This window comes from Tachysurus fulvidraco, chromosome 10 (genome assembly GCF_022655615.1).
Source record: "Tachysurus fulvidraco isolate hzauxx_2018 chromosome 10, HZAU_PFXX_2.0, whole genome shotgun sequence".
Classification (NCBI taxonomy): domain Eukaryota; kingdom Metazoa; phylum Chordata; class Actinopteri; order Siluriformes; family Bagridae; genus Tachysurus; species Tachysurus fulvidraco.
Genome location: NC_062527.1, coordinates 22,655,656 through 22,668,921, shown reverse-complemented (window position 1 = coordinate 22,668,921; position 13,266 = coordinate 22,655,656). Strand labels below are relative to the sequence as shown.

Below are 13,266 nucleotides of genomic sequence, written 5' to 3'. Positions count from 1 at the left end.
AGTAATATTTCAGTAGTGAAATGAGGTTTATTGGATTAACAGAATGCACAATATGCATCAAAACTAAATTAGACAGGTCCATAAATTTGGGCACCCCAACAGAAGAATCACATCAATATTTATTAGAGCCTACTTTAACAGAAATAACAGCCTCTAGACGCTTCCTATAGCCTGTAATGAGAGTCTGGATGAATGTATTTTGGACCGTTCCTCCTTACAGAACATCTCCAGTTTAGTTAGGTTTGATGGTTGCAGAGCTGGACAGCCTGCTTCAAATCACCCCATGGATGTTCAATGATATTCAGGTCTGGGGACTGGGATGGCAGAACATTCCAGAACTTTGTACTTGTTCCTCTGCATAAATGCCCCAGTAGATTTTGAGCAGTGTTTTGGGTCATTGTCTTGTTGAAATATACAGCCCTGGTGTAACTTCAACTTTGTGACATTCTCAAGAATCTGCTGATATACAGTGGAATCCATGCGACCCTCAACTTTACCCAGATTTCCATTACAGGCACTGGCCACACAGCCCCACAGCATGATGGAACCTCCACCATATTTTTACTGTGGGTAGCAAGTGTTTTTCTTGGAATGCTGTGTTCTTTTGCCGCCATGCATAATGCCCCTTGTTACGACCAAATAACTCAATCTTTGTTTCATCGCTCCACAGCACCTTATTCCAAAATGAAGCTGGTTTGACCAAATGTGCGTTTGCAGACCTCAAGCGACTCAGTTTGTGGCATGTGTGCAGAAAAGGCTTCTTCCGCATCGCTCTCCCATACAGCTTCACCATGTGTAAAGTGTGCTGAATTGTTGAACGATGCACAGTGACACCATCTGCAGCAAGTTGATGTTGTAGGTCTTAGGAGGTGGTCTGTGGACTGTTTTTGACCATTCTCACCATCCTTCACCTCTCCAATATTTTACGTGGTCTTCCATTTCCTCACTATGTTCCTCACAGTGGACACTGATAGCTTATATCTCTGCCATAACTTTTTGTAGCCTTCCCCTTTTTGTAGCCTTATGATAGCGCCTAAACCATAATCTTTGTTTTGAGGTCTTTTGAGAGTTGTTTTGAAGCCTCCATGTTGTCACTCTTCAGTGGCGAGTCAAAGAGAACAACACCTTAACAATGCACCTTGCAATTAACCACCTTAAATACCTTTTCTCATGATTAGATGCACCTGTCTATGACGTTCAAGGCTTAATGAGCCAATTAATCAGTGCTAAGTAGTTACAGGTATTCAAATCAACAAAATGGCAAGGGTACCCAAATTTATGCACCTGTCTAATTTCATTTTGATGCAAATTGCACATTTTCTGTTAATCCAATAAACCTCATTTCACTACTGAAATATTACTGAGTCCTTCAATTTTTTGATAGATCAAAATGAAATTGCTGATCCAAACACCCAAATATTTATAAATGAAAATCATGGAAATTGTCAGGGGTTCCGAAACTTTTTCATAGGACTGTATCATACTTTCAGTTTCATCTGCTCTGACAAACAAACTGCTAGCTTAAGATTTTGTCTCTGGATTTTTCACAAATGTTTAATCCTTTATATCAGTCACAAACCCAGTTAAGTTCCTAATAACATCATATCTGAATATATCATATATTGTTAAAGGAAACACTATCTAATGTTCTGGCAGTTATAGTGTTTATGCCACAACGTTGTGTTTGATCAGGATTGCACATCAACTAGATTAGTTTTTTATCCTGTATCATATATTATTATACAAGATATATGTATCATATCTTGTTCATTATTAGACATTTCTGAACAAGATGAAATGAAAATAGAAACCCAGTACACGGGGACTTTCAGAAATGAAGACACAAAACTGATCTTCAACCAGACAAAGAGCGGTTCAAAAAACCCTTATGAGTAAATTAAAATCAAGGTCCGTGACGTCGCCCGGTAAGGCGCAACCGGGGCCCCGCCCTGGAGCCAGGCCCGGGGTTGGGGCTCGCATGTGAGCACCTGGTGGCCGGGTCTTGCCCCACGGGGCCCGGCCGGGCTCAGCCCGAAAGAGCGACATGGGGCTGATCTCCTGTGGGCCCACCACCTGCAGGAGAAACCGTAAGGATGCAATGTGGATTGGGTGGCAGTCGAAGGCGGGGGCCTCGGCGACCCAATCCCCAGACACGGAATTTGGCACTAGGGACATGGAATGTCACCTCGCTGGGGGGGAAGGAGCCTGAGCTGGTGCGGGAGGTTGAGAGATACCGACTAGAGGTAGTTGGGCTCGCCTCCACGCACAGCTTGGGCTCTGGAACCCAACTCCTCGAGAGAGGCTGGACTCTCTACTACTCTGGAGTTGCCCATGGTGAGAGGCGGCGGGCTGGTGTGGGCTTGCTCATAGCCCCCAGCTCAGCAACCATGTGTTGGAGTTCACCCTGGTGAACGAGAGGGTCGTTTCCCTGCGCCTTCGGGTCGGGGATAGGTCTCTTATTTGTGGTTATTTGTGCTTATGGGCCAAATGGCAGTGTAGAGCACCCGACCTTCTTGGCGTGTTTGGAAGGGGTGCTGGAAAGTGCTCCGGCTGGGGACTCCGTCGTTCTACTGGGGGACTTCAACGCTCACGTGGGCAGTGACAGTGACACCTGGAGGGGCGTGATTGGGAGGAACGGCCCCCCCCGACCTGAACCTGAGTGGTGTTCTGTTATTGGACTTCTGTGCTAGTCACAGTTTGTCCATAACGAACACCATGTTCAAGCATAAGGGTGTCCATCAGTACACATGGCACCGAGACACCCTAGGTCGGAAGTCGATGATCGACTTTGTGGCTGCTTCATCTGACCTCCGGCCGTATGTCTTGGACACTCGGGTAAAGAGAGAGGCAGAGCTGTCAACTGATCACCACCTGGTGGTGAGTTGGATCCGATGGCGGGGGAGGAAGTTGGACAGACTTGGCAGACCCAAACGTACTGTGAGGGTCTGCTGGGAACGTTTGACAGAGCCTCCGGTCAGAGAAATCTTCAACTCCCACCTCCGGCAGAGCTTCAATCAGATCCCGAGGGAGGTTGGAGACATTGAGTCAGAGTGGAACATGTTCTCCACCTTCATTGTCGACGCGGCCGCTCGGAGCTGTGGCCGTAAGGTCTCCGGTGCCTGTCATGGTGGCAATCCCCGAACCCGGTGGTGGACCCCGGAAGTAAGGGATGCCGTCAAGCTGAAGAAGGAGTCCTATCGAGCCTGGTTGGCTCGGGGGACTCCGGAGGCAGCTGATAGGTACCGAAGGGCCAAGCGAGCTTCAGCCCGGGTGGTTACGGAGGCAAAAACTCGGGTCTGGGAGGAGTTCGGTGAGGCCATGGAGAAGGACTATTGGTTGGCCTCGAAGAAATTCTGGTAAACCTTCCGGCGTCTCAGGAGGGGGAAGCAGTGCCCTGCTCACACTGTTTACAGTGGGAGTGGGAATCTGCTGTCTTCGACTGGGGACATCCTCGGACGGTGGAAGGAATACTTCGAGGTTCTCCTCAACCCCACCGACATGTCTTCCACTGAGGAAGCAGAGGGCGGGGGCTCAGTTGTGGACTCGTCGATTCCCCAAGCTGAGGTCAATGAGGTAGTTGAGAAGCTCCTCATTGGCAAGGCACCGGGGGTGGATGAGATCCGCCCTGAGTACCTCAAGTCTCTGGATGTTGTGGGGCTGTCTTGGTTGACACGCCTCTGCAACATCGCATGGAGGTTGGGGACAGTGCCTCTGGACTGGCAGACTGGGGTGGTGGTCCCTCTGTTTAAGAAAGGTGACTGGAGGGTGTGTTCAAACTACAGAGGGATCACACTCCTCAGCCTCCCCTGAAAAGTCTATGCCAGGGTACTGGAGAGGAGAATTTGGCCGATAGTCGAACCTCGGATTCAGGAGGAACAATGCGGGTTTCGTCCTGGTCGTGGAACACTGGACCATTTCTATACCCTCGCAAGGTTGCTGGAGGGTTCATGGGAGTTTGCCCAACCAGTTCACATGTGTTTTGTGGATTTGGAGAAGGCTTTCGACTGTGTCCCTCGTGGTGACCTGTGGGGGGTGCTCTGGGAGTATGGGGTCTGGGCCCCTCTGTTAAGGGCGGTCCGGTCCCTATATGACCGGAGCAGGAGTTTGGATCGCATTGCCGGCAGTAAGTCAGACTTGTTCCCGGTGCATGTTGGACTCCGGCAGGGCTGCCCTTTGTCACCGGTCCGGTTCATTACTTATATGGACAGGATTTCTAGGCGCAGTATGGGGCCGGAGGGAGTCCGGTTTGGGGACCACAGGATTTCGTCTCTGCTTTTTGCAGATGATGTTCTCCTGCTGGCTTCCTCAAACCAGGACCTTCAGCATGCACTGGGACAGTTTGCAGCCGAGTGTGAAGCGGCGGGGATGAGAATCAGCACCTCCAAGTCCGAGGCCATGGTTCTCAGTCGGAAAAGGGTGGCTTGCCCCCTTCAGGTTGGTGGAGAGCTCCGGCCTCAAGTGGAGGAGTTTAAGTATCTTGGGGTCTCGTTTACGAGTGAGGGAAGGATGGAGCGGGAGATCGACAGGCGGATTGGTGTATCTTCTGCAGTGATGTGGTCGATATACCGATCTGTTGTGGTGAAGAAAGAGCTGAGCCACAAGGCGAAGCTCTCTATTTACCGGTCGATCTACGTTCCTACCCTCACCTATGGTCATGAGCTTTGGGTCATGACCGAAAGGACAAGATCCCGGATACAGGCGGCCGAAATGAGTTTCCTCCGCAGGGTGGCTGGGCGCTCCCTTAGAGAAAGGGTGAGGAGCTCGGTCACTCGGGAGGAGCTCGGTCACTCGGGAGGAGCTCAGAGTAGAGCCGCTGCTCCTCCACATCGAGAGGAGTCAGCTAAGGTGGCTCGGGCATCTGTTTCGGATGCCTCCTGGATGCATCTCTGCTTAGACTGCTGCCCCCGCGACCCAGCCCCGGATAAGCGGAAGAAGAAGAAGAAGACACGAAACTGTGACAGAGAACATCGTGGCTATGTGGACCTAATTTTAACGTTTATGCAGAAACGTGGTCATAAATTCCCTCCTCACTTGATCTTTAAGCAGCGATTAGGTGATAGAGTGTTATATAGAGTATGTAGAGTATTATATAGAGTATATAGAGTATTATATAGAGTGTATAGCATATTATATAGAGTGTATAGAGTGTTATAATATATAATATATAATTTGATTTGATATACTGTATAGAGTATATAGAGTATTATATACTGTAGAGTATATACATTATAGAGTATTATATAGATTATATAGAGTATATAGAGCGTTATATAGAGTATTATATACTGTAGAGTATATACATTATAGAGTATATAGAGTATATAGAGTATTAGCCCTCATCATTCCTCGCACTGCACCCCGTAACCTTCGATCTACCAGCACTGCTCGACTGGTTCCACCATCTCTCAGGGTAAGAGGCAAGTATACTACAAGACTCTTCTCTGTTCTGGCACCAAGGTGGTGGAATGAACTTCCCCTAGAGATCCGGACAGCTCAGTCACTGGCTATTTTCAAGCGGCGATTGAAGACCTACTTATTCAGGAAACACTCCAACTAGCACTTATTTCCTTATCTTTTGCAAAAAAAAAAAAACTTTGACATTTTCTCATTGTAACTTTGAACAAATGTTTTAAACTCATGGTATCTTAAGTATGTAACCTAGTGAACCAGCATTAATGTATTCAATGTTAGAGATTTAAGCACTTATGTACGTCGCTCTGGATAAGGGCGTCTGCCAAATGCTGTAAATGTAAATGTAAATGTATTATATAGAGTATATATAGAGTATTAAATAGTGTATCTGTGCCACAGAGTAAAAGTAGCATCTAGCTAATAAAATACTGGGAGGTGATATAGTAATAAAAACACAAAGATGGCACATTTTTAACGAGTACTTCTGGAAGTTGAAGGTCTTTAGACATCGTTTGAAGACTCAGACCAGATCAGAGAAGATCCTTGGTGTGATTTCTATATTATAAAAAGCATCTGACAAACAAATCCATGTAAATCTAGGTCTTTTATTTACAGTAATCTTCAACTGCAGAAAAGCCATGAGCTTTACACCTGGATAAACATTGGAAGGATGCTTCAGGAACATGTGTCTAAAACATGTGGTCTAAAACATGTGTTTAAAGCATGTGTCTAAGCAAATACCCAGATTGGATTATCCACTGCAGGAAGCAGCTGAAAGAGCAACATATAACTCCAGACTTTTTAGTGATAAAATTATTAAACTTGATGCATTTTAGCACCAACTGTTCATCTTTCTACTAAATATCTTACATGTGGAAATATAAATATAGTGTAAAATAAATAAGGTACATCACTGAACCAGTCATTGATTATTGTGTTTTTGTAGATGTGTTTTTCAGGAAGAGGAAGAACTAAAGATCTGTTATTGCTTCAGGAAGGACGTGTATTCTAACACTAGGTGGCAGTGTTTGGAAGAAATTAGGTTTCGTTTCAGCTTATGAACGTTAGCAGTTCCTGCGTGTTTTTATGTGCGGTTCGTCTGAGACGTGGATTTTCGTCGGGTCTTTATTCCGCCTTAATGGAGGTAGGAGTCTGTTTCTACATCATAATAATATCAATACAACATCATTTAGTACACTTTAAATATGTGCTGCTTTTTATTCTAGACTTTTAATTATATATATATATATATATATATATATATATATATATATATATATATATATATATATATATATATATATATATATATGCTGTGTTAATGTGATCTTTTTAGTTTTAATAATTAGTGGTTTAATAGTTTTTAACACTCTGGATGTGTATTTATTTATTTATTTTATTATTTTATTATTTAAAAAAACACTGGGCTCCTCCCTGAGGAAAAGTTGTTATAGTCTCTATAATAAAGTATTTAGTTTATACTGTGTTTAATTTCACCTTTATTTTTGAGACTGTACTGTATTAAAGTCTGTAGATTTAATCACTAAACCGCGTTTTTAACTGCTGCGTCATTTGAAGTGGAAAATTTTCAGAGAGTCACGTGGTTTATTTAATCATACAAAGCAGTGGGGTTTATTTTTAAAACCTAAATCCTGTTTCTACTGTCTACAGTCTAATACAGTTAAACTACCAGCATGGAAAGACAACACGTACACAGTAGAAAAGAGATAATTAAATAAAAATTATGTTGTTTTTTATAATACACTAAAAACTGTACAAACAGGAAGTAGGTGTTGTTCAGAGGAAGCAAAGGCCTGAGTGTTCAGACCTGAAGAAACTCCTTTCTGTTCAGTCAAATCTAAACTAGGGCCTAATTTACACACTAAACCTTCCTGTATCTTTTTTCTTAAACATAACTTTTTGAAGAACTTACAGTTGTGTAATTTAGTTTAATAACTACAGGGTAATAAAGTTCCTTTGTACTGACGGTTAATTGCTGTTGATCTTTAGACCTGGATAAAGTTTACTCTTATAGCAAACGTGTTGTAACCTGTATGAATATCACACGGCTTTGTGCGCCATTGGATCACGTTAACGTTTGTGTAGTGGACCGGTCTGGGATAGTGGACGTGTGTCAGGACGAGCTGTTTGTTCTGTTCACATAGTCTACAACATGCATTCATGTTTTATGGCCATGAGCGCATTATGGGCGTCTTACAATACACTTGAATTCGACTCAGTGACATCGTTTAATTGGATAAAGGGTATCTGCAGTATACATTACATATCCCAACAGAACTTCTGTATCTATGAGCAAGCCAGGTTTGTTCAAGTGAAACATGATCGCCTCCTACTGGTCTTGTCTTTCCTGCCCCTCAGCATTCTCGTGGTACATAAAAATTACAAGGGCATTGTAAAATTTTCTGACACTGGACATGATTGTGTTTTCCACATAAAAAAGGTAGATAATACATAAATAAATAATAAATATCTAAATAAATAAGTTATTTAGAAAGTGTTTACATTTATCTGTTTTGATTTATTTATTTTCTTAACCAAAATACATGTGTATTACAGGTCACAGCCAAAAGCCTGTATATTTTAATTGTATTTCAACATACATAAGACAACAAAGATTCTGTACCGTGTAATGTTTCGTATCGAACTATCTTTAGTCTGCACTTTAGATAAAGATTACCATAAGAATGCGGATGAGTTCCTCATTGCGAACAATGCAGACTGGGAGGAACGGTAACTGGTAATTAAATACCGAACACGTAGGCTAAAGGTTTTCTTGATAAGAAAAGAGCTGCTTGATTAGAAAACATTAGGGCTGGATGTTTGGACTCATTTGACACTTGAAAACATTAACACTGGTACTGTAACTTCTGGATTTGCTTAATTTTTTGGTTGCTTTCTTTGTAGGCAAGGATTTGTGTTGTTTAATCTAGTATTAGTATATTAAACAGTGTGGTTTGAATTTTAATATAATTACATAGTATTGTCAATGTTTATGAGCATGTATAGATAAAAAAAATCTGTAAAGTTTCACTGTATTACACTTTATTATATTTAATTTGATAAATTTCTCTGTTAAAACCTGCCATTTATATGTTGTAGGTGTCCTGCACACACTGTAAAGACAATAAGAGAGGCATCATGAGCTCCTTTTTTTACATTTGCATTGTGTGGATCGCCATCTGTATCGGTAAATACCTCAGATTCATTTTTTAATGAAAAATAAGTTTCCTAACATACAAGCGTTGCCTGGAAGGTGTAAAAATAAAAATAAGAATTTTTCCCTTTCTTAGGTGTCCTCGATGCAGAAGTTTTGGTTAGTGTATCTGGTCTCGAGAAGTCTACAGTTATCCTGCCGTGTAAACTGAGAGTTGCGAGTGAAACACCGTATATACGGTGGAGCACCGATAAGGACGTGTTTGAGCGGAGTGGTAAGGAGTCATTTCAGGGTCAAGGATATGAGGGTCGCGTGGACGTTCCTGAGGACCAGCTGCTTAAAGGGGACTGTTCCTTGAAGTTAAAAAATCTGACGCTTGCAGATATGGGTGTGTACAAGAGCTACCAGGCAGTGAGACGCTTTAAAAGATCTGCTATTGTGCAAGAGAAATGGGAGCTGCTCAACAGCGTTGAGCTCTCAGTAAACGGTAAGTGCGTTTGTCTCAATAGAACACATAAGTAAGTGTGGAGAGTTAATACACTTTCTGTATAAGAAAATCTGTGTATATGCCAGTTTAATGTTTTTTACAAACTTAGTTGTGTTCTAAACTATGCAGACAATTAAAGGAAATACATGCACAGTGTTTAATTCAGAATGTGTGCTCGGCATGAACGAGGCTCAAAGCAATGAAGTTTCAACCCACTGGGTACAAAGTGTTAAACATCTAAATGAAGTGAGATACAGAATTCAAAATGTAGGTTACAAAATATCTACATGAGAATCTAGAAACATGAACTTAAAAAATGTGAAGAAAGAAGACTGTTCAGCATCTTTACCTCCTTAGACACTTAAGGAATTTTAAACTGATCTCTAATGTACAAAGGAACGTCTGCTTCTGCACCATTGAGAGCATCATGATGGGAAGCATCACAGCATGGTTTTGGAACAGCGCCAAGCAGGACAGGAGGGTGGTGCGAGCAGCTGAGCGCAACGTGTATCTATTGCAAGCAGTGCTGGACCATGGATGGATGGATGGATGGATGGATAGAAAGACATGTATATGAATAGAGCATGAATTGTTTTAAAGAAGAAACATGTGGCTTAGATAATATACAAGAAATCTTCTATTTAAGTGGTGTTTGTTGCATTGGAAACCATGAGGTGAGCTGAAAGATGTAATTCGTGACATGATGAGAGTCCTGGACTTGTCATAATGTCCACATGTGGCAGGGGGAAATGGAGGCACAAAAGGAGCAGCAAAGATGGAGGAGGAGGCAGCAGAAGTGGTGGAGCAGCAATACCTTCAGTGGGGTCAGGGGTAGGAACGACATCAGGGTTATGAGGAAGAGCAGTGATGTCCTCGAGGCAGTTCAGTAGCAGAGTCTCCAGTCTCTCACCGCAAGTGATCATCTTCTGTTGAGGAAGCCTGACCAAACGTACTCTCCTCACAGGCTGGCTTCCTCCATCCTACATCTTTCCATGAAGGGACACTACCTACAGATCTGGGGAGCATCTTGTATGACAAGTTGCTGTGGTAAGTTGGTAGAGACTTTCTTGTTGTTCGAGGATTCATTGTTGTTGCTGCAGCAGATGTTGTCCCACTACCACATCCTCCAAACTGACTGTCATAAAAATAAGGAGTACATTTAAAAACTGTACAGAAGTTGTAGTAGGAAGACCATAACAAGAACATACAAAGACGAAGCCACAGTAATATCTTTAAGCACATGTCAGTCAATAGTACTGAAGATACACCACTGTGATGAACTACTGTAAATATGGAGGACAGAGGAGATTTACAGAATCCTGGCAGTGTATAAAGACCTAAGGACGTATTTCAGCACTGAACACCACATAGCTTCCAGTAACCACAACCTTATACAAACTCCACCTTCTTCTAAACAGATAAACTCCAGATGTTTCATGTTCTTTACTAAACAATGTTTTCAGAAAACAAAATGGTGCAATGGAAAAAAGAGAAAACCAGATGAACCATGTTTGCTGCCATCCTGGACATGACGAATATAAAATTCAAATGGGAATAAGCTGAAACATTTATGTAGGCCTTTTCTTCCAGATAGAGTATTGTACCATATCACACCAGCTTTGACCACTGCACTGATCACACAGACCTGCACTGAGCTGTTCAGACGTGTATTTACTTTATTTCTTTTTTTTTTCTCACTTTCTGTTTAAATGGTATTCAACATTTTATGGTGTTATTTCTTTTCAAATGTTGTGTAAGTTATTATATGGTTAAAAGATAAAGGATTATGTTAATAAATTAATATTTCACTCCATCAATCTACAGAAAAGAAAACAGCTGAAAAGACGTTCCCTGAAATATTGGTTCCCACAGGTCAGTCAATACGTAATTACTTGGATAATTAACTTTCTTCAAAACAGTTTTAATTTATTACAGAACCGTTATTTAAATACGTTAAGGGTCGTGTTTTTATTCTGTTCTTGCTCTTTAAGATCCAAACCAGAATTAACCATTAAATTGTGTTTTTTCCAGATGATGCAGGAATGAACTGGCCTCACTCACTGGTCCTGGTCCTGTCTCTCCTGTTTTGTTTTCTCTTCCACTAGTCTGAAGAAACATGAGTGTGAGCTAGATTTGTGCACACGATTGTGTGTGGTATTCAAAAGCCCACTAAAAAGCAAATATATGCTGAAGGGTATTCACAATATCACTATAATTTCTCGAGGGGTCCAGAGGAACTGTGGAAATTCATTAAAAGCAGTAGCTCTGATGTGATCTAGAAAACTGCATGGCTGTCACCATCTGGTCAAAAAGTGAATAGAGTTGTCTCGACCTTTTAAAGTAAAGCTCCTATGGGGTGTAAAATCTAGTGACTGTGCCCCAAAAGTGCAACACTGGTGCTGACCAATCAAGGCACGTGTTTGATTCCTTTTAGTGCACTTTTTTTTTATATATATATATATAAAAAAAAAATTTATTTGTTAAAAATTGACATTCGTTGTGTGCTGAAGAGTCGTGTCTGGTTCACGCAACAACAGGGAGTACCCTCAGTACCCTTTTATAATAAGACTAACTGTGCTCTGAGTGGGGTAAATCACCCAGAACCTCCTTCTGGAAGCAGCACCAGGGGTCATTTTGGAGTCGGATGGAACACCAAATTATAAACCATGAATCATTAGTATACTGATACTGTATTATATTAGTATATTAGTATGCTGATGTCTCTGTATAAATTGTTGTAACAAACAGATTTGGTGTTTTTATAGACTACATTGGGGGGCACGGTGGCTTAGTGGTTAGCACGTTCGCCTCACACCGCCAGGGTCGGGGTTCGATTCCCGCCTCCGCCTTGTGTGTGCGGAGTTTCAATGTTCTCCCCGTGCCTTGGGGGTTTCCTCCGGGTACTCCAGTTTCCTCCCCCGGTCCAAAGACATGCATGGTAGGTTGATTGGCATCTCTGGAAAATTGTAGTGTGTGATTGCATGAGAGTGTGTGTGTGTGCCCTGTGCTGGGTTGGCAATCCGTCCCGGGTTATATCCTGCCTTGATGCCTGATGACGCCTGAGATAGGCACAGGCTGTGAGTGAGTGAGTAGACTACATTTTTGTGTAGTTATGATTTGTATAGCACTTCTGGCTTACATTATATGATACCAAAATCATACAAAGCGTAAACTCTTCTATAATGAAGATGTCAGGAACCTTAAATTTATACGTGAAAATGTAGTTAAAATGAAAATGTTGAAAAAGTGAACAGCCTTATTGCAGACCTTCATGCACATATAGTATAACACACAATATCTAAATTCTTAAAAAAAGAATAGATATGATATTTAGTCCTGGCTAAAGTTTAAAATCATTTCATGTTTTTGACATTTTCACCTGGTTCTGCTGGATCCCAGTCCTGTTTGTACAAATGCTAAACAGCTTTCTGCATTTTACCAGTGGCTCTAACACAATCTGTGTAGTACACCAAGAGGATGGACATATCTATACAGTATGTGTCTATTGCAATGGTATTGGACTTTTTTATATTATGTGTCATGTATATGTAATGCACTTTAGTATGTCGCTCTGAATAAGGACATCTGCTGTATGTTGTAAATGTAATGTAAATGTTGTAAATGTAAATGTTAATATGTGAGTCAACGAGCATTGATCAAAGCTTTTTACAAATAAAAACAAATTGAATAATAAATGCATTTTTCTGGACAATTATTAAGGGATAATGTGCACAAGTATGTGACCAGGATTTTATTAAACACCACCTGGAATTAAATGTATAGTATAAAATAACATATTCATACTTTTTCTGTGAAAGAAACTATATTCAAAAACTACAATACTATATCCTGACTTTATACACTGTCTGGCCAAAAGTATGTGGACACCTGACCATCATCATGTAACCCTAAGTTTGGAAACAATTCTAGAGAACGTCTCTGTGTGTAGAATTAATGTCCCTCGACCAGAACTCAGAGATACAAACCCTGCTCCATCATGACAACAGTGGAGAATAAATCTGTAAAGGGATGTTCATGTACATAATGGTGTGACCACAAACATCACTCAGTAACTAAAGAAATTGAATGTGATGGAGTTTTACTCTAAATTCGTTATCATCATCTCTATAATTAACATTATCAGTAATAGAAGGTGCAAGAAAATCAGATCCTGGAGCTGTGAGGATCCTTT

The 13,266-nt window shown here is 41.6% G+C and overlaps 1 protein-coding gene across 3 annotated transcripts; it reads left to right on the top strand.

The window, feature by feature from the left end:
- Window positions 1–6,407: 6,407 nt before the first annotated feature.
- LOC113638192 lies at window positions 6,408–12,560 on the top strand. 3 transcript variants are annotated; one of them, XM_047820010.1, is made up of 6 exons: window positions 6,408–6,556; window positions 8,533–8,620; window positions 8,724–9,074; window positions 10,899–10,946; window positions 11,106–11,210; window positions 11,272–12,560. In XM_047820010.1, the coding sequence occupies exons 1-5, from the start codon at window positions 6,470–6,472 to the stop codon at window positions 11,177–11,179; spliced, it is 648 nt and encodes a 215-aa protein (XP_047675966.1). In that variant the 5' UTR covers window positions 6,408–6,469; the 3' UTR covers window positions 11,180–11,210; window positions 11,272–12,560. The 3 variants fall into 3 exon arrangements, with proteins under 3 accessions (XP_047675966.1, XP_026995026.1, XP_026995024.1); XM_027139223.2 differs by having other exon boundaries at window positions 6,409–6,556; window positions 11,106–12,560; XM_027139225.2 differs by lacking the exons at window positions 10,899–10,946; window positions 11,106–11,210; window positions 11,272–12,560 and adding an exon at window positions 10,039–10,121.
- The last annotated feature ends 706 nt before the right edge of the window (window positions 12,561–13,266 follow it).